Here is a 21,394-nt window from a genome sequence, read left to right as displayed (position 1 = left end):
GGCCACCGGTTCTCCAGACCGTGCCCGGCTGCCAGGCCAGCCTCGCTCTGCTCTGCACGTGACGACTTTCGTGTCCACCCTCATGACGCGCCGATCTGGTCCACCACCGTCGACCGTTGCTGCACCTCTACTACCGGCCGTTAACCTATTGTGTGCGAGCCGACGAGGTCCTTGTCCCTGTAGCCGATGTTCAGGCGCACAACGGAAGACGAAGGCGATGATGAGGCATGTGAGCGCAGATCTTGCTCCTCATCGTGTTGGTCGGGTAGAGCGGCCAAGAGGGAGACCGGCGGCACATAGCAAATGAGCGGGTGGGAAGAGATGATGAGGGGCTCGGGGTGTGATGGAAGGATAGCATAGGAGGCGACGAGGTTGGGGCAGAGGTCGGGGGCGGCGGCAGAACTAGGGGAGACGAGAAGGATTCAGGTTTTGGGAGGAGAGCGTGTGGGCAGGGGAGTTATTTTGTGGAGCAGGCCCAATCGCGCACGCCACGCTTTTTCTCCATCTCCCAATCGCTTGCACGATTTTCCTTTTTGTCGCATAGCGTTGCCACGTGGACGCAACGAGCGAGCGCTCCTTGCGCGTAGCTTACTGTGTTTGATTGCAGATTAATAATTATAGACATAGATTTTTTGCTAACTACTTTGAGTGTAATCGGGTAGAAGCTGAATCATACTCTTTGCAGGTAATCAATTACTGTGATGGACAAACCATATGGTGGAACTCGGAGGTGGCAATATTCACAAAATGTGTGGAGACTGGTACTTCAATTGGGAAGGTCGTTTATAAGCATTGTTATAAATCTTGTAATCAAATGGCTCATATGCTAGCTCATTTCAGTTACTTTAATAAGACTTCATTTAGTTGGTTGGATGAGCCCCCTGATGGTATTGTCAGTAAGCTCGTTGACGATGTAAACATTATTTGTGTTTTAATAAAGCTAGTTATAATGGTCTTTCCTTCAAAAATTACTGACATAAATTAAGGTTTCCTTATTAGGTGACTCGCAAGAAAAAGGTTTGCTTATTAAGTGTGGCTTTCAAGGGTTTATATTAGCAGTAAAAAAAGATTGAAAAAAGACGGGAATTCAGCGTTTCACGCTAAAATTAAATAAATTTTTGGCCCAGGTTTCTTACGGATGCCACTAGTGTTTTTTTAACACAAACAATCGCAGGTTTATGTGTTAATTAAGTGCAACTTTTAAGGGTTTATGTTTGTAGCAGCAAAAAATGATTGAAAAAAACTGAAATTCAGCATTCACGGTAAAATTAATTTAAATTTTGGCACAGGTTTCTTACGGATGCCACTAGTGTTGGATGGATATTCTTAACTCCAGCGCTTGAAGGTGAAACACAGAAGAATTTCAACCAAGAATGTGAACTAAAACAAAAGGATGAAATGAAGGCAGCTCCTCTTGATCCTACTCTAGATTGTGCTAATGCACACTTACGATTTCTTTTAAAACACCACTCATGTAATTAATTAAAATGTTATTACAATCATTCATTACGTCAATGCGGCATACATGGCGAGACATATTAGCTAAAGCACCATCAGACTTGTTATCAGACTTAAATTTCACAATCTCATGCGCCAACCCATTTGTCGGACGATTAATCTTCAACAAGTTAAAACTATGGAGGAGATTAGAGGTGCTCAAAGCTTCTTTCTTAAGATCAACTTGAGGGGACCTATCCAGGATATCATTTTCAACGAAAGCTCGGTTTCCAAAATAATAGCCTTATGAAGAGTGGTACCTATGTACTGAGGCGGATTTAGGCCCCAGGCAGCCCGGGCGGCTGCCTGGGGTGTGAGGGCGTTTCCCTTCGTTGACTGTAGCCACAACGCAGTACTGTAGCTACAGTGCTTCGAAGCTTGCCTGGGGCGGCCTGGGGCCTGCCGTTTTTCTGGGTCCGCCACTACCTATGTAGAGACCTGCGATGCAAGCATGAAACCTCGCTTCTTCCACAATGGAGCACCAACCAATACAATCCCAAAAAGAAATGATGACTTTACCAAAATAGTTTTTGGCAACAACTCCCATGCTTGCAGATGTAATGCTCTCCACGAAACTAGTATCCACGTTCATCTTGATGCAATCAGAAGGAGTAGGATGTCGCACCCCACATATACTCAAACACAAACACATAGGACTAACCTCACCGCCACTTCATTAACTTTGTTATTAGAATCCAAATCCGGGGAGGTATGGCAGGACAAAAAGGAAGACCATTAATTCTCAATAAAATTAGTATAGGTAGTGGCATAATCTTCTCTTTTACCAAAAATCAAATCATTCCTAAGGTCTCCCGAATAAATAAAACCCTCTTATGACATTAGATTCCACAAATCCTTCATCTCCAAACTGCGGGCACGAGCCTTAGAGAAAGACACAAGAGCACGGAAAATTCTGTCATCTTCCACACCACAAATGTAGCACATCCCTGAGGTGAATTGATGGTGCGTAACTCTGTTGACCTGGACTGGATGTTCATTGTTGCCCGTTGGGCAAAATTTCTAATATTTTGGAGAACAGTGGATTTTCAAATAATATTCGACAACCTCCTATCACCATTCGCATCACCACTAGATTTCCCTAAGTTCTCCTTTCGAACCTTGAGATTCAACACAAGATTGTATGCATTTTTAACAGAAAACGTACTATTCTTCTCATAATGCTATGACAAAATCGCCTTTCCCCGACTATTAGATACATAAAAATCAAACCTGTCAAAACATAGAAAGCATAAAACGCCTTAGAGAAAAGTTAGGAAAAATGGCAAAAATGATGCTAGAAAGGAAAATACTTACAAGCATGATTTTCTCTTAGCGATTGGACCATGTTACGCGGTCGTTCACCAAAAGTTGGAGCATCTTGTATAGTATCCATAGTTTAAAATGTACCAGTCATTGAATTAGTGAGTTTGCTAGTTTAGATTTTCACAGGTCGGGCCATCGGTTCACCAGTTCAGTGTATGGTATTTTAAGCCATAAATATTATGTTTTTCTTATACTAGCATAATACTAAAAAGTGTCAAATATACTAAGTTTCTACCATGTGACAATAACTTTGGTTTGGCAAGTTGGTTCCCGGGTTCAACTCATGGCTTCGACCTCCTTCCTATAGTGACCACGTTTGATTTGTGCATTGACAATTTGTTTTAATATTGCGTTCGGTTTAACCAATTCTCTCTGGTCCAGTGGTGGACTGGTCCACATAGATTAAAAACCATGAGAGATGTCAGTATTGATCTCTAAAACTACGGTGGAATCACACTAGAAGCTTAAGCACACTTTGTGCTCCGACTTATAGTGTGAGTGATCTTGCGAAGCCATTTTTATGTCATTACATATGGTTCAATTGGTTCACCATAGATTCATGATAGTATATTGTAACAAATGCTAACATGCCAACAACAATGCAACATCTTTTATGTGATTATAAAATGTCAAAGGTAACAATAGACATAAACTAAAGGAATATGGCATGTTTACACATAGCATATGCATTTCTAGCCAACATTTAAAACGCCACAAAGAATGATCTCTTCTCCTTGAATAGATCCCCGTAGTGATCACTTTCCCAACCCCTAATTTGATTTACGTAAAGTCTATTACCGTCGCGTTCCAAAATCCAACCATACATCAAATTCCCAATCCTTTTTCCAATCAAGCAAGAGGGAAAGTAGAAATGTAGTTAAACACGCTCATTGGATGACACACAGAGACCAACCAGTGGGGCCAAAGCTCAGATCAACCAGAGTTTCTATTTCTAGTGATCATCAGATGACACATGGGGACTGCTAGAGGGGCCAAAGCCTGGAGCAACCAAAGCTTACTATTTCGAGCAAGCATGGTTTCCCTAACCAATCGGTGCGTACTTGTCAATTCTCAGACCTAACCATATATCAGATCCCAATATTTTTCCAATCTAGCTAAAGGAGATGTAGAAGATGTAGTTAACTGATGTTCTCTGAATTTTGCATGAAGACCACCGACGGTGCCAAAGCCTATAGCAGCCAGAGCTTGCTATTTTTTAGCGAGGAAATGATACATTTCAAAAAAAACATGATGACACGAGCTCTAAGGTTCGTCTAATCTGTGCAGATTTGATATTCTACATTTTTTTATAATGAGTATAAAATAACGTTGAGAGGTGCTTAGCTCGATGCTAGTAGACACATGTGCGCTTCTCCAATATTCTTGGTCATGGGAATGAAAACAATAGGGCATCATAGCAATAATGCTAAGCGTACAAAGAGTATCACGCAATTTCATGCTAACCAGGATTTTTTTTCTAACTAACCTCCCCCTCTGATTTTCACGGGGTTGGGCCCCTCCTCCCCCTTAGGCCATGTTTGGTTCAACTTTTATTGACGGATTCCGCTGCCGCGCAGCAGAATCTGAACCAAAGGGCGAATTCAACAGAATCCGAATCCAGAAATCCGCTGCCAAAATCTGAACCAAAAGCGGAAATAGCTCAGGACATGCTTTCCAAAATCTGATTCCGCTGTGGGCCAAAATCTAAAAAAGTTGTATCAGCTGGTTTGTCAAATGACATCATCGTTTTCACATCAGATTTTGCACAACTATTTTTCCATAACAGATTTTTCACAGCTGCTTTTAGAAATCCACATCCGAACCAAACAGGGCCTTAATCTCCAATCAAAACTCATTAGTTTGTAAATCTGGTGTAACTCTATGTATCAGCTTGGTTTTTTGTGGGCTTTGCTGTGGCTTTCTCTGATCTAGTTATTGTTGTGGGCCTTTTTCTCCCTACAAGAGAAGTTCTGGGCTTTCCATACGCAGCGTGGCATTTCCCCTCTCCGCTCCACTCCAACAGATCCCCGCACGAGCTGTGAGGAGGGCGATATGACGCCCAGGCCCAGCCTTCGCCGCCGCCCCAGCTCGCCGGCGTCGGCGCCGCCGCTGGACGACGACGACCTCCTCTCCGAGATCCTCCTCCGTCTCCCTCCGCAGCCGTCCTCCCTCCCACGCGCCTCCGTCGTTTGCAAGCGCTGGCGCGGCCTCGTCTCCGACCCCGGCTTCCTCAGCCGCTTCCGGATCCACCGCCGCCGCCACCCTCCCCTCCTCGGCTGCTTCGTCAAAAATTCCGATGAGCTCTACTTCGAGCCTACCCTGGAGCTCCCCAACCGTGTCCCGCGCGGCCGCTTCTCCCTGCAGAATCTCCCCAGCGACAGCTTCCTGCTCCTCGGATGCCGCCATGGCCTCGTGCTAATGTTCGAGTGGAGGAAGTTCCAGATCCTGGTGTGGGACCCCGCCAACGGCGCCCAGCAAAGCATTGCCTCCCCCCGGGGGTTTCACATGGTGGAGACCCTGATCCACCTCCAGGGGGCAGTGCTTCGTGCTGCCGCAGACGACCAGCACTTCCAGGTGTGTTTGGCAGGCTTGGAGAGAGGCTCCCAACGAAATTATGCGCGAGTGATAGCCTGCGCTTACTCGTCCGAGACCGGCAGCTGGGGTAATCTCGTCTCAACAGCATTTCCATCCGTGCCTTATCTGCATGTAGATCCCACCATCGTTTTCATGGCCAAGCCCGGTGTGCTGGTTGGGGATTTCCTTTACTGGGCGCTTACTGGGAATTTTGTTCGAATTATCGAGTTTGATCTGAAGAGGCAGAGCCTAGCTGTGATAGGGATCCCGGTGGATATGGATTCTTGGAGAGATCACGAGTACTCAGTTATGCGGGCTGATGATGGTGGGCTTGGTTTCCTCTTTCTGTCAGACTTCAGTGCCCAATTATGGAAGAGGAAGACCGATTGTGATGGTGCTGCTCCATGGGTGCTGGGAAGAACTATTGAACTGGGCAAGCTACTTTCCCTAAATTTACATAGTGAGAGGGCGCCCCTGAGGATTCTAGGATATGCTGAGGAAAATAATGTGGTGTTCTTGTCGACAGTTCACGGTGTCTTCATGATCCAGCTTGACCCATTGCAGTCAAATAATGTGGTGTTCTTGTCGACAGTTCTCGGTGTCTCTCCTCTCTATTATCCATTCGAGAGTCTCTACAGCAGTTGGTAGTCTCGCTTCCAGTTTTTTTAGTCCCATCTCTTTTGGTTTTTTTTGATACCTCCTCCCACCTCCCGCTACCCAGCGATCCCCCACTTCCTCCCTCCAGACCGACCAAAAAAAACGGCATGCTACAACTAGGCCCGTTGTAAAACACTACGGTTCAGCGACAGAAAATCGATCTAAAAAAATCTACAATGGTTAACCTACGAAAATTAACCCCGCTCGATCTGGATCACCCCGCTCGATCTGGATCTCTTCGGCGGCGGCTCCTCCCCACGCACCGACGCATCCCCAGAGCCCTCCCCACCTCCTCCCAGAACCGGCGACTTCGCCTCCCGCCGTGGCCCCCTCTCTTCCCCTCCCCTCGTCGCAGATCGAGCGACAACCGCGGTGTGGGCGGGCGGCGCCAACGCGCTGCTCCTGCTCGGCCACCCGGGCCCGTCCATCGCCTGCTCGCCTCCCGCAGCGTCTTCTCCGATCACACAACCGACGGTGGCCGCGGCTCCACAAGGCCGTGCGCGACCCAGCCAGCGCCAAGCCCTTCGCGCGCGCCCACGCCGGCGTCCCCGCCTAAACCTACTACACCCAGGACCGGGAGGCGAACAGGTGATGCTCGACGACGAACATCTGCTCGAGGACACCCTGCTCGACGGTGCTCCTCTTCGCTAGCATCTCCATTGCATGGTGAGCTTCCCCTGTCTCCTCCCTTTAAATTTGGAGTACTGCTTGGGTACAGATTAGGAGTAGGGTTCAGTTTATTTGTATGTGTATGGGTACAGATTATGAGTAGGAGATGTAGTCGTAGGCACAGTTTTAGTAAAATTTCAGTAACTTCAATTATCCTGCTTGAAGTACTTTGAAAATATACTCAAAAAATGTATTGTTTGTATTGTACTGCTGATCTTGCAGATAGGGGGAGAGTTCTTGTACTCAGAGCAGCTGTTGATCTGCAGCAACTCTTGAAGTATGAATGTATGATTTAGGATAATCATAGTTTCAGTTTGCCAAGCAGGGAGTATAATTTAACTGGAAAGCAACCAACTATTGCTTTGAACTGGAGTATAATTACCGAAGCGGGTCGAAGTGGGATGATGTGATTCGGTGGTCAACGGCGGCTGCGCGGGATGCAGTATGGTATGGCTTGAGCATCTCGAGGAGGGGCTCTCTCCGCAAGGCATCCTCTACGCCAGTACGTTCTCTGATCTGAACCTTCTTCTCTTCGCTCATGCATGCACCAACGCAGCTGACCTGTCGTTGACCAGCGGCGGAGGTGTTCGAGTAGTCTGTCCCGGGGCTGCGCGTGGAGCACGTCGACGTCTCCGTCTTGCCATTGCTCAGCACCGCCCTGCCGGCTGGGGTTCTTATTTGCCATCGAGGCCTTCCGCAACTGGGACCATGGTGCCTGATAGCTTCCTCTCCGGCTGGATCGGCAGTCTATCCACCCAGTAAATTTTTGCTCTTCTCTTCAATTTTCTATGTTTCTTTGTCTGATTCTCAATAAAGAGCTCAAACTCGAGATGAGTTTTTGGTTATGACCTGGCCTATGGGCGCCTCTGCGCTCCAGTCAAGTCTCATGTGTGCGTTGATTTAAGTCAGTCTTCACATCATATATATTTGACCTACAGCAATTGGTTGTGTGCTTATATCCACTATTCAAACAATATTATTTTAAAACTTCCTGATTTACAGTTAACTTAGTTTATTGTCCGCAGGTACTACTATATATTCAGAGTTCCTGTGGATTTTTTGTTCAGGCAAATGACAGCCTTCTTAAAATTGCATTATGGTGTTGGTGTTTTAGGTTTCTATGGCGTAGCATCAGATTAATATTGCCAAGCCTGAGCTGGCGGTTCATATGGAAGATCCCATGGGCCAGCAGCTGGAGCCTGGAAGCAGATGTTAATGCTCCATAGCAGAGAGTTTAGGTTTACAGCATGCAGCGACTACCAAATTTTCCATGGTTAGTGTTGATTCCTAATGATCTGTGGTTTATAACATTGACGACAACATCTAGGCTATCTCAAATTTACCATCAGATTAGTGATCTTTATGCATGATTGGTTTAAATTATTATTTTCATCCTAGCTCTTGTGTTTACAGTAGGATATAAACGGAAATTGTAATGGAGATGGTTGCCATCAGTTCCATTTTGTTGCACATCACAAGCCTTGCACTCAGATCGTCGCTGTGGCCAGATCCGGCCGGGGGAGCCGCCATAGAGCCGACACCTCGGCGGCGCAGCAGCAGCCCGACAGAAGGTGGGTGCTCAAGCTCATCCAGCAGCTTGTCATCGACCAGGAGGCCTCTACCTCGTCTGCAACCGTCCGTGGATCTCTATTGCAAGCACCTTGTATTTTGTCTACTGATGTTCTTCCGCCCATCTAAATTCCACATGTATTTTTTGACGGGATCTAAATTCCACATGTTGTTATATGAGTGGTACAGCTGCATGGATTGACGATATGAGTATTTGTACAAACCGCCGAGGACCTCAAGTTCACATGGTTCGTGCTTCTTTACGTACGAACTCTACATATGACAACCAGCAGATCAATTGGTACCATCTCCGATTTCTATCATCATGTTGCTTCATTTATCTTCATATAAGTTTCACTGGATGCATGTATTTAACATACTACTTTTTTTAGTAGGCATCAAACTTGGTTCAGGTAGCTTTTTTTGTGAAAGAAAGTTATGTTTCTAAAGATCTGTACTCTGAATCCTAAATCTCATACTTGCTTTTTTTTGGCATAATAGTTTCAGGCCTGATGAGTATCAAGCAGATTGGGTTCTCCAAGGAATGCCAATACGAACTCACTTTTTGCAACACACATGCTCATCCAATTGGGCAGCCAGCTGGGAGGTAGACAATACCTTTTTCCTCTTTCACAAATAAAATATTTTGATACTCAAGATTGGATATCAAGGCATTATTTTATATCAATTTATTGAGCCAAGGTCATGGAAGACACACAGGCTCAAGGGTACAGGTGCGTGAACCCCTACTTATATATAGGCATTTTCACGTGTGTGTTGGAGCTTTGTCTGGGTAGGGGATTCCATGAAAGAGCTGGTTTGGATTAATATCCTTCGGGTTTCTGCATGGCGTGGCCCTGACATTTATCAGGCACTAGAATAAATCTGAATTGTGTGTAGCGGTTGTCCATCTACTTAGTTATTGTAGGCATTATGTTTCACATAAATATAGATATATTTGAATCATGAGTAACTACATGTCCACTCTTCGTCCAAAGTTTTTGCTTCTGCAATATGATCTGACTATTTAGGTCGCATCCTTCTCCCTTTGCAGATTCTAATGCATTTTGAAATTGTTCATGTGCTTCATTTTTGCACTCTTGCTACTCTCTGGAGAAATTATTTGCTCTACCTAAAGCATGGCTCCTATGTTGGTATTCATGGCCAATCTAGCTATTTTATGATTAGTAAATTGTTTGCACTAATGTACTACCTGCTTACTCTTGGGAGTGTGGATGACTATGATTTTCTTTATGCTTATTATGTGCAAGCATAGTGTTCTTTGCACAAGCATGATGATGATCGAATAAATTATAGTTCTCTGAATGCATCCTTTTGTCATTAGGTGATGTTTTAGGAAAAGATCCTTGTGTGTTGTTGAATTGTTTACAAGAAAACAACTATTCGGGAGTACATAGAGATAGAGTGCTTTTTATTAGTAGAAGCAATATAGAGTTGATGTCGATTAGACTTACCCGGGTTTCTTCAAATTTAATGGTTTGTCGTATGACAACTATTGAACTAAAAATAATCTAGCGAGCAATAATAAAATGAAGAATAAGGCATCCTATCGCAGAATCCTATGAGTGAATAGTAGCCCAATACAGTGGCGAAATAAAAATGCTTTGTTTGGATACCAGGCAAAAAAATAGTTCACGTAGAGAGACTTTATTAGTTGCAGAGTAACAACACTACCACATACAAGGGTGTAATTAAAGAGACTAACTCATCAACTGGAGTGAGATACTTATTGCTCTATTTGTAGTGAAGATGGCCCCTTTTGGAGTGAGGCGCAGCTATAGTTGCTCTATGTTGTGAGAATACCCAAGCCCTCAAATGCCGAGAGGCTTCTCTGGTTATGGGTTGCACATTCAAAAAGCAAGATTGTAAGTTAATGATTCACCGAGTTGTTTCGCTGCTAACTGTTTTTTGTTAATGGACCTTGTGCTGATCCCTTTTTTCTGCTTGTTCTAATTAGAGTACACCGGCTAGATCTCAAGTATGCATCAAGCCAAATTATTCCAAACATTGTTGCACTATGCTGCATGTAGCTTTTGGTGTGGTATAACATTTTCTCTATCTTCTTACATTGTCTACTTAATTTCTTAGACAACTAGCTCGAAATTTGGATATGGTAATATGTGCCTTCAAGTTTCTAAGGTTCCTGGAGAGTCTAACCACTTCATACATCTCCCTTTTAGAAACTTGTACTTAGTAGGTCATTTGTCGTATGATATATCAGATTTATTTGTTTGATGAATATTGATAGTCAATCGATTTTTATATAAACGTGTAATAAGTAGTGACTGCTGCAAAGTTTACTTGGTCTTCGGTTTTTATATTTCAGAAGACTGTCCTAGGGATGTTAGGTTTATATTTTAATTGCTGGTTATTTCATTACTGGAGCACCCAAAGTGGTTATTTCATCCGTATATAAAGCCCCAATTAGGCCTTGTTGCTTGAGATGGTGGTTAAGGCGACATGACAGCTGTCAAGGAGGAGAGGAGAGAATATTAGTTTGTCTCTATATGAATGCAAACCATATGTCAACATGATCGACATTTCTGAATTTAAACGATTGTTTAATCACTATTTTCCGTTAGTCCATTGGCAACACACAAACATTCAACTAACCATTGTAGCTGTGCTTCTTATTGACAGTTCGGGGTTAGAAGGGAGAAGTTAGATTGATTTTCTGCGTGCGTGTGCAAGCTCGGTTTAACCTATGAGGCTCACTGGTATAGTTATTTTTTGAATATGCAATCTGAATAAACATAGGTAAAACAGTATGTCGGAATCTTGCGACAGGGGCAGAAGTTAGAATCTTGAGACAGTGCTATAACTCCTTGTCCTTGGTAGTTTGGACTTTGTAATAATTATCCTAGACAGATGCTAGAATGGTAGTAATACCCAGTAAACCCATATTTAGCAATGGCCATGCATGTCTTTTAGAAACGATCATCCTTTTAATATTAGGTAGAGATATCTAAACAGACTTGATGTTTTTCTATTAAAGTTTGTTTTATGTAGATACTGAAATTAGCAACGCCAAACTTTTAATCTGGAAATATCACTTATTCACTTTAGAGTACCTTGGTCTATGTGTAGAAGATAGTAGTAGCAAGCATAGAAGTCACTCTGGAAAAAGTGTGCATATATTGTTGTACTAGAGATCCATTCCTATATTTCACTTATATGCATGGTTGAGTTGTAGTATGTGTGATACATGAGAGTAATGTAATATGAAGTGAAACATGGTGGACAGGGCTTCGTGAATGAGATGGCGGAGAAGATGTCAGTGGTGGAAGAGGACATGTTATAGAAGATGTCGTGGGCGGTACCGGAGGAAATGGTCAAATGGGGTTCCTCGGAGCGGACAAGAAGGATGCTGCAGCGGCATGTATTGGGTTCCATTTCCATCCAGAGAAGAACTTATGAACAGTATGTGCGTGATCCATTCATTCTTTCGTTTGATCCTTCCTTATTCCCCTCAACCCAAATTCGTTTTCTTTTGCACTTACTCATGGTTTTTATGGATCAATAAATTTAGTGACATTAATGGCAATGATATCCATAAACTTCACATTGTTGTTTTTCAGCAGAATATGATGTTCGTCTCTTCTTCATATGGACTGCAATAAGGTCGATGGTAGCTTGCTGAATAGGTGAAGCGAGAACCAAGACATAATTTCATTCCGAGTGTTTGACTTGTTGAATAGGTTAAAAGCCTACTGCAAAAAAAATTAGACGCCAAGTTTATAAGGGTTACATGTATGCAATTTACACGGGTCTATCTAATGTTAGAGTTTCATGCCTCTAATTATTTGTATTTATGTATTCTAGCTATGGATACCAGTAGCATTAGTTCTTTTAATGTATTGCATTTATAAATTTTACTATTTAGATACTGTATATGAGAATATCAAGTAATTATAAATGCCATTTATAATCACAAATGATCTTACCGAATGATTGTTTTCATGGCCTTCAAAGAAGAGATATCCTAGAAGTTGAGTGCAGTTGGAGGGGCCTCAGTCCTTTTGAGCCAAGAAAAGTAGATGGGGCTTGTCCAAGCTATGAATAGTAGATGGGAAAGTGTTGAAATATTTTGTGTTTCCATGGTTTCTAAATGGTAGGAGGTACATGTAGTAATCTGTACGGTTTCAAGTGCCTAATTTCATGTGTAAAAATTTGCTAGGGAATTCTGATTGTAGAATCTTGGAATAAGGGAACGAAATCCAATATGTGTCATATTTAATTAATGGATAATAACAATAGACATGCTTTCATGAGATGATTAATCTTAAGCATAGAAGGGCATCCAAGTGCCACCTATCATTTGTAATGCACAATAAAGAGTTCTATGTTATTGTGTTTTGTGCATTAGATCTGATCCTATATGTTACCAAATTACATTGTAAGTGAAGTGGATCTCAATATTTTTTATGTTATTGGCTATCTTTTCTATACATGTGAAATTTGAAATGCAATCAGTAACAACCAACCTGCAATAAATAGGAAGGCATAGTAATGTAATGAATAACCCAACATCGAATACTGATGACAAAAAAACGTTCTCAACTTTTTTAAGGCCCGTGGCAACGCGCGGGCACTCTACTAGTATCTATACTGCAGGTAATAGCATTTACATTGGATATAGCAAAACCAGGTTATTTTTCAGTAACTAGTTGATGGAACGCGGTTATGAGATGTTATGCTTTGCCAGTCTTAGTAACCGAGAACACGAAATCATGGAACAGTAGAATCAAGTTGCTAAAGAAGCATAGCACCTCCTTTTTTTGGTTAAACTAACAGTCTCAACAATGTTGTACTATCAACTATTTGCTTTTGCTGCTTGATGAACACTCCCAACATATAGCGATATTGCTCTGTGATCTGTTCTGATGCTTGTCTGGTGGCATTGTGTGCGATGGTTATGACTTGAGAAAACATATGTTAATGGTAGCTTAGCTGGCTTCCTATATGGCTGTTGTCATGTTATGCTTCTTTAGCAACTTGATTCTACTGGTCCATGATTTTGAGCTTCCTTAATTGAAGCCGAAGGTTGTGCCTCTTACCAAAAACAAATAAATTAAAGTGATGTTGTTTGCTATATTCTCATACTAGTATTATTGTGGAATTATATGGCTTGAGCCAAGGTGTAGCATATTTTTTATCTGTTTATTTATTCTGTGGATATTTATAGAATAAAACAGTGAAAAGAGACAATACCAATATTTTTTATCAAGAGTGTTCATTTTTCGTATAACTGAATTTGTTGCCTGCCTATGGGCATAATTAATAAAAAGTATAACAATGGTAATATTAGTTCTTAGCTGCAGTGCAGTTGTTTCCCGAGATGAGATACATAAGGGTTTGAAATCACTGTTAGCAGCAAGAGCACAGGTAACTCTGATTTGGGACTCAGTTCTGGGCTGCAACGGATGCTGCTGGCTAGGTTTCACCCCTTATTTGTAGCTGAAAGCAACCAGTACAGAACCACCTCAGTGGCTTTCTTACAACCTAAGACTCCTTGACTTGTAGCCTTAGACACAGACTTGACACACTAAGCTTACTACCTAAGGAAAAGACTTGACTCATTGACTGACTGCAGCAAGGATTACTCTAACGATCAGAGATAACTAAATGAACAAAAACCAGCTTCAACCAAATGAAACGTCAAGTAGATAGCTTAATTGGTTATCTTTCTTTCAATTCAATATTGTTATCTTTGTTGATCTTGCTAATATTCTTAAATTGACAATAACGGTTGTTTGATATCTCCAAAATACTTGTTCATATTTATACATTTGTCACTTTTAGAAGAGTCCTGCTGCAAGTGCCAAGTTCAATTGTGCTAGAGAAAACTAGTAATTGAGTTTATTTCATCATTTCAGGCTAAATTTATTTAAAAATAATCTAAATATGAATAATTGTGATCACATTTATTGCTGGCATTTATTGGTATAAGTATATTTTATTTTATACAATATGGCATGGAACAAGCTTAAGAATATTTTTTGTGTAACTTCTCCCTTCCGGCCAGCTAATAGTCTGAATGTACATGTTCTCCATTTTTATGACACTTGAATACATACTGTTTTTTGAGTATTATGTTTATTTGGTAGTAGATGGGGCTTTGTTTATTTACTCCTATTGTTGTATTAAACCAGTTTTGTTTTTCTCAAATTTCATCAACCATTTTATCTAAATATCTCATTGATGCCCTCGTGTCTATTTGTTTCTCATTGGAATGTCATCTGTTCCTGGACATATGCTTGTAGGCATGGGCATTGCTGGTGGTCATGATGGGGCTAAACTTTTGCACAATGCATAAGATGATTGGTCAGATTAATATGCTATCATGATGTACTGGATTGAGCAGGTAAGCCTGTCTTTAAGCAGTAGCAGAACGAAATAGTTTCTTTTTCTTTGCTTTATGGATAGTTCTCTATTTTACTTTTACTTGTTGCTGCATTGCATTCAATATTTTTGTGGCTATGGATCTATCAAGTCCGGTTGCTATTTGTATGTTGTCCCCTCTATGCAAGTAATCGTTAACCAATAGTACTTGATCATTTGGCTTCAGATTCACTAAATTAATGCAGGCTTATACAATTGCCATTTCACACCACTGTTCACTTGGGATCATTATAATACGTAGTGCCCGCTTAAAGTTATGTGCAATCTTAGCCTTTTAGGCCACTTGCTTAAATATTTTCTCAGCATATCTTTGTGTGTCACTATAACTCACATATGTAATTGGCTATTAACCTCTAGAAGTTTTTTGGAGGTTGTTATTTTCTGGAGTTATGGAGCGTCGATTGCAGAATCTTGATTCAGCAAGGTTTTTATCCAATACCATTTAAAGGATTACTGTAGTCAACTACCACATACTACACCCTCAGTCCATAATTACTTGTCGCAGAAATGAATGTATCTAAAACGAAAAATATGTCTAATACATCCATTTCTGTTGGATCAGGGGCCCATGTATTGCTGGCCCAAATGGCCCATGCCCATAGTGGCTATCTAAACTAAGGGAGAGGAGATCATCCTTGTCTTGAGTCCGAGAGCCGCCACAGAGCCGCCACACACGAGAGAGAAACTCACGCGAGCAACCAGAGACGAGCAGGACGTTGTTTGCAAGTACTCCTCTCTCCCAAGTCCAAATTGGTATCAGAGGCTAGGTTGGTCTAGTCGCCGGCCGGTGCGGGGTCCGGCGAGGAGGCGGCGGAGGGGCTCAAATCAGGGATGGTTGCGACGTGCTGTGTGTGTGCGCGCGACGCGGATAGTGGCCCGGTGGACGTTGCGCGGGCGGCTGTTTCTTGGACCCGAGGCAGAGCCCCTGCTCGAGCTCTTCCTCATCCCCTGTTCAATGCTTCAAGACTTTCTATGCCTATGTGAAAAATCACTTCAATGTTTGGGTACAAGTGATAAGAAGTGATAATGGCACTAAGTATGTGAACAAAGTGTTTGGGAATTTCTTCTCCGAGCACTGGATTTTGCATCAAACCTCATGTCTGGAAACTCCTCAGAATGGTGGCAGAAAGGAAGAATCACCATATTCCGGAGGTTGCTCGATCACTGATGTTTACTATGAATGTGCCGAAATTCTTATGGAGTGAAGTTGTGATGGCTGCGACACACCTGATCAATCGCACATCATTGAGAGTACTGGGTATGAAGTCTTCTTCTGTGTTACTTCTGGGAAGGAATGATTTTGTGGTTCCTCCCAAGTTGTTCGGTTGTGTCTGCTTTGTGAGGGATCACATGACATTTGTGGGCAAATTGGATCGATGGGCCGTCAAGTGTATCTTCACTGGGCACTCTTCTGGGCAGCGCGGCTACAAGTGTTGGAGTCCTTCTGAATGAAGGACCTTTGTGAGCATGGATGTCACCTTCAGGGAATTCAAACCATTTTATGGTGAAAAATCCTATCTCAGTGGATTATTTGAAAGTCTCGACCATATCCAGTCTATTGTGATAGGTTAAGAGGGGAAGAGTGGTAGTGGTGCTGATTCAGTGCTTCAACAAACCAATTGAGGGTGATATTCTGGTACAGCGAAGAGAGCAGCATCCCTAGAAAATGATAACACCATAGAGTGAAGGATCGATTTTTACTGATGGAATGCCGAGTCAGGTTGGCGGTGCTCCCACCCAGATCGGTTATGTGCAGAGGTGGACAACAGAGCAAGAGGAGCAGCTAAAGGTGTATTCACGGAAGCAAGGTGATGCCTCTCATAGATGGCAGAAGGTGAATGAGGAGCGTAATCCTCAAGTATATTCAAGATGACAACATCAGGTTTAGGGGGAGCAACCAACACATGTGCAGGGGGAGCAGCAAGGCAGCAATGCAAGCTCATCTGATAGAGAGGACTTGCCAATTGCTTTGAGAAAAGGTACTCGAGCAAAAGCAAAGATACCATAGCCAAAGTATGGGTTCGATGCTAATGATATTGGAAATTATGTTTCGTATGAAGCATTATCTTTAGCCCACAAAGCATTTGTTGCTTCTCTTCAGCTGGGGTCTTCCAACTGATTGAAAGGCAGCAAATGTGGATCCAAAGTGGCGATCAACTATTATAGAGGAGTTCGAGGCATTAAGTAAGAACAAGACATGTGTACTAACACCTCTTCCAAAAGGAAAGAAGGCAGTTAGCTGCAGGTGGGTATACACTGTGAAGCAGAATGCAAAAGGGAAGATTGAAAGGTATAAAGCAAGGCTTGTGGCAAGGGGGTACAACACTACTAGGGAAAACCCTAGTAGCAGCGCTTGTTTTATAGCTAGCAGTAGCGCTTGTACGAGCGCTACCACTAAGGCGCTACAGCTAACTACTAGTAGTAGGAAACCGCTACTGATAGTAGTAAGTAGTAGTAGCATTTCTTCTGAAAAGCGGTGCTGCTAACTTTTTGTGTATTTTAAAAAATACAACTTATTTTCGTTGTGATTTTATATACATTACTTTCATCATATGATTTTATGACCATGATTAGTTATTATATATATCAGTAGGTGAAATGAACATGGATTAGATCCAAGTGAAGGCAACATGTGGTGCATGTCGAAAGTACTACTAATCCAAACTAGTTGCCTCCACTTGAATCTACTCCACGTTCATTTCACCCACCGTTATATATAATAACTCATCATGCTCATATAACAACTTAGCATCGTTCATTATCGATCGTAATAATAAATAACTCATCATTGATATCATAATAACAAGTCATACTCATCATCATCGACTATTCAACTTCTACTCGATACCACATCATCATCATAGTCATCTAACCAATCCTACTTAGTTGTTTTTAGCACATGATCATGAGTATTATTAGTTAGGACCTACTACCTTCTCTTATGTAAAATAGCATAAAACAAGATAGGCCCTGACTCTCCATTATGGAGAATGGAGATTATCCTATCTTCAGTTCTTGCCTTTTGCACAATGTTGCTTTCAACTACCTCCTTATGACTGTTCATACATTTTTTCCATTCTTCGATTTTCATGTCTTCACTGGTTTTAGAAATCTGATATGGACAGGTGTAATTCGTAGGATGACCTGGCCGCATGTTCAAAACATCAAGACGGCCATTTTGATACATCAGATGAGGCACACAAAGTAGTTAAGTTTCATCGCCACAGTAGTAACTTCGTAGTTAGAAATGTTGTTAAGTTTTAGAAGAATTTATGCAAAATATGCACGGATGTCGTAATAGTAAAAAATCTTACCATGGCATCTCCATGGATGTTATCGTAGTTCAACACGTGCACTAGTGACACGTATTGACCATAATGTGGAGGAGTTTGATAACAGATATTGTAATTCTCAAGATCAGTACAAAATGCGATCAGATGATTTTTCTTCTGATAAGTTAACTCAGAGCCATCGATGTATTAGGTTCTGTTTACCATCTTTTGCACATTGTTTGAAGAATGAAAATAAGCTGTCAATGGAAATAAGCTGTCAACTATTTTGAAATAAACAATATAAATTAGTTAATAACTATGTTTGAGAAACTCACATAGCGGTAGAATTGGAAGCGTATCAAAAAGGACCAAAATGTCCATATTAAGGATGGCAATTTTATCCATGGACATGGATACCCATGGATATCCAACCCGAATGGATAGGGTTTGGATATGCTTTTGTGCCCATAGGCAGCGCCCAAACTCGACCCGGTTACTCGTGGATAGGGCATGGACATAATCTTGTACCCATGGATATATCCAAACCCGACCCGATAGTCTGACTTAACGAGCAATATTCTGCTACCCCTATCCCATAGTCACATGTCCCACTATAATTTTATCCTTTATCTAAAACATCCAAAAGAAATTACACAATCCCCACCGTAACATACTCCAACGCACCTTCTCATCCTATTATCTAGACTAATTAAATGACTTGTCGTTGAGAATCGGTACCATCTCCTTGAGTTACTCCTCTCATAGACCTAGAGGTGGCCGCCGCTGCCAGCCGCTACCCCCACGTAAGGTGGATCGCTGCAGCAGCCACTACTGGCCTGCGACAACCCAGCTCCATATCTCCTTGACCCCTCCGTCTTCACTTTTCCACACACGCATTGATGCATGGCCGCAACAGTGGGACAACACAAGGGCTATGACTGCATGGCGGGGAGTAAGCACGCCAATGCGGAGTGCACATTGTGCAATGAGTTATGTCTTATGTATAGGTCTTGAGAGGACCGGATGGATATCCAATGGGTATGGATATCCATTGGATTTGGACATGGTCACAATTTTTCGCCCATGGATTTTTTTTATGGATGGGCTGGGACTGCCTCCATGGATATGGACATGGATTTGATATTGTTCAACCCGATCCAAACCCGACCCATTGCCATCCTTAGTCCATATTGTCTTGGTCGATGTCAGGATCACCAAGATCCATGGTGACAAGCATACCCTCATAAAAACCATACATCTTGTAAAGTGCTTCCCAATTTGTGCAACCAAAATGGGTTACGCTCTCAGAATTGTACAGATTTACTTCAAAATCCATACCATGATGGGTCCTTAGGTGAATTTTCTTTGTTTCGAAATTTTCGTGGTCTTCAAAATTCATCCTCTCTAAGACATAGCGTCTTGCATGGCATGGGATAAGCTACTCGAATTGTAAAAGATGAAAATTACACGTTGAAATAGTTGAAGTCATGCTTAATTATGAAAAAAACACTTGCCATCGTTGTGTATTGTTTCAACATCGAATGTCTCCTGGAGCTTAATGCTGAAGCGCCGACGTTCATCTAGGTGAGGCCTGTCGCACAGACCCCGATCGTCGTTGCACCAGTCGCACTCCCCGGGGAGACTTTCGTCGTCCGATAATGACATTTCCTAGGTTCATAATTCAAAGATTAAACTTGTACAATTCAATATATGTACTATAAAAACTAAATTATATCATTATTATTCATCACGGGTTGACTATTGGTCTGTCGAGTCTAGCACACGGGAACGAAGGAGAAGCGACCCCCACGACAACAGTCGAGATTTTTCGTCCTCTCATATGTGGCGGAGACTCGATCTCACTCATTGATTCCTCTTTGACATTTGCGACCGTCGGTGATGGTCATTACTCCTTCCCCTAGTGCATAACAAAGGTCTAGCACCTGAAGAAAAAGGAGAAACGACCCCCACGACAACAGTTGGGATTCTTTGTCCTCTCTCATATATGGTGGATATACTCCCTCATTGATTTTTTGACCGTCGGTGATGGAGCCTCAACAGACTTAAAGTCAACCCGAAATGCCATTTAATTATTTTTTCTAGAAAATCTAGGCCACTCGATACTTCCTACATATTCTAGCACAAGTCATGTCAGGATTCACGGGAAAAAAATCTGGTATAACCTTTGCCAGAAAAGGACATATCGAGTGCCTGAAATTTACTGGAAGGAAAATTAATCAACACTCCGGCAAAACATAGACCACTCAGAGGTGTAACCTACAAACATGGCCGACCACTTGGGCAAGCACATATCCTATTTGAGCAACACAAGATATACATGTTTATATCTACATCATATGAGCATTCAAACTTGATGGTCAATGCATTTCAATGGTTCAAAATATAAAAAAACATTTCAAAATGTCTTATAGGACTCATATTGACATGGAGATTTGGCAGGTGTCACCTCGAGGTCGGAGGGGGTCGTTGACGAGGAGGACGACGGTGATGATGGAGGGGCTCCTTAATTTATGCAAAAACAAAAACCCTATAAGCATAGTGCTATCCAATTTGAGCATTCAAAGTAGGAGTAGTTTTCTAATTTGAGCATTCAATAAGCAAAACCAAATCGTAAAATAAAATAGTATTCAAAGTAGCGTGCATTCAATAAGCAATACTAAATCATCTCTTTTGTCTGTATATTGTTGAATATTATCACTAATACATCTCAAATAGTATCATACATATAACATCACCTAAAACACCTAAATTCTATTAACTACACCTAATAAAAAAACCTACATTTTGAACATGATTCGGTCATAACTAGGGTTCATACTACATTATTCTAAGATTAAACACCTAAAATACCTAAATTAAATTAACAACATGGTGTGGCTGGTCTCACCTCGATCGAGGTCGGAGGGGGTCGATGACGGGGATGACAGCGGGGATGATGTAGGGGCTCCTTGATCCACAAAAACAAAATATAAACAAAAACATTATTATCGTCATCTTAGGACTTAGTGAAACTCCATAAGCTACATTTACTTATTCTATTCAAATTTACTTATAATTTCCTATTCTATTCAAATTTTCTAAAAATTCCTATTCTATTCAAAAGACCTACATTTACTTATCGTTTTCAATTTCATATTTTATTCTATTCAAATTTACTTATTCAAAATTTCTAGAAATTTCCTATTCTATTCAAAAGACCTACATTTACTTATTCTTTTCAAATTACTTATTCAAATTACTCATTCAAATTTTCAAAAAACAAAATATACTAAAAACATACATTTACTAAAAACCTACATTTACTAAAAACAAAAACCTACATTTAACAAAAACTAAAACCTATTTACAGAAAGGGGGAAGAGGAGGAAGGAGGAGGAGGGAGGAGGAGG

General features: G+C 41.7%; 1 protein-coding gene across 33 annotated transcripts; it reads left to right on the top strand.

Moving 5' to 3' along the window:
- The first annotated feature begins 4,825 nt into the window (after positions 1-4,825).
- On the top strand, positions 4,826-18,071 carry LOC119314574. 33 transcript variants are annotated; one of them, XM_037589283.1, is made up of 11 exons: positions 4,826-6,717; positions 6,943-7,222; positions 7,296-7,478; positions 7,835-7,993; positions 8,134-8,590; positions 8,791-9,023; positions 10,060-10,175; positions 10,268-10,351; positions 11,555-11,730; positions 14,574-14,674; positions 17,838-18,071. In XM_037589283.1, the coding sequence occupies exon 1, from the start codon at positions 4,873-4,875 to the stop codon at positions 6,040-6,042; it is 1,170 nt and encodes a 389-aa protein (XP_037445180.1). In that variant the 5' UTR covers positions 4,826-4,872; the 3' UTR covers positions 6,043-6,717; positions 6,943-7,222; positions 7,296-7,478; positions 7,835-7,993; positions 8,134-8,590; positions 8,791-9,023; positions 10,060-10,175; positions 10,268-10,351; positions 11,555-11,730; positions 14,574-14,674; positions 17,838-18,071. The 33 variants fall into 33 exon arrangements, with proteins under 33 accessions (XP_037445180.1, XP_037445176.1, XP_037445179.1 ...); XM_037589279.1 differs by having other exon boundaries at positions 11,555-11,734; XM_037589282.1 differs by lacking the exon at positions 17,838-18,071 and adding an exon at positions 15,275-17,121.
- Positions 18,072-21,394: the final 3,323 nt, after the last annotated feature.

This window comes from Triticum dicoccoides, chromosome 6A (assembly GCF_002162155.2).
Source record: "Triticum dicoccoides isolate Atlit2015 ecotype Zavitan chromosome 6A, WEW_v2.0, whole genome shotgun sequence".
NCBI lineage: Eukaryota > Viridiplantae > Streptophyta > Magnoliopsida > Poales > Poaceae > Triticum > Triticum dicoccoides.
The sequence above is the reverse complement of the archived record's forward strand: the minus strand, read 5'-3'. Positions and strand labels throughout refer to the sequence as shown.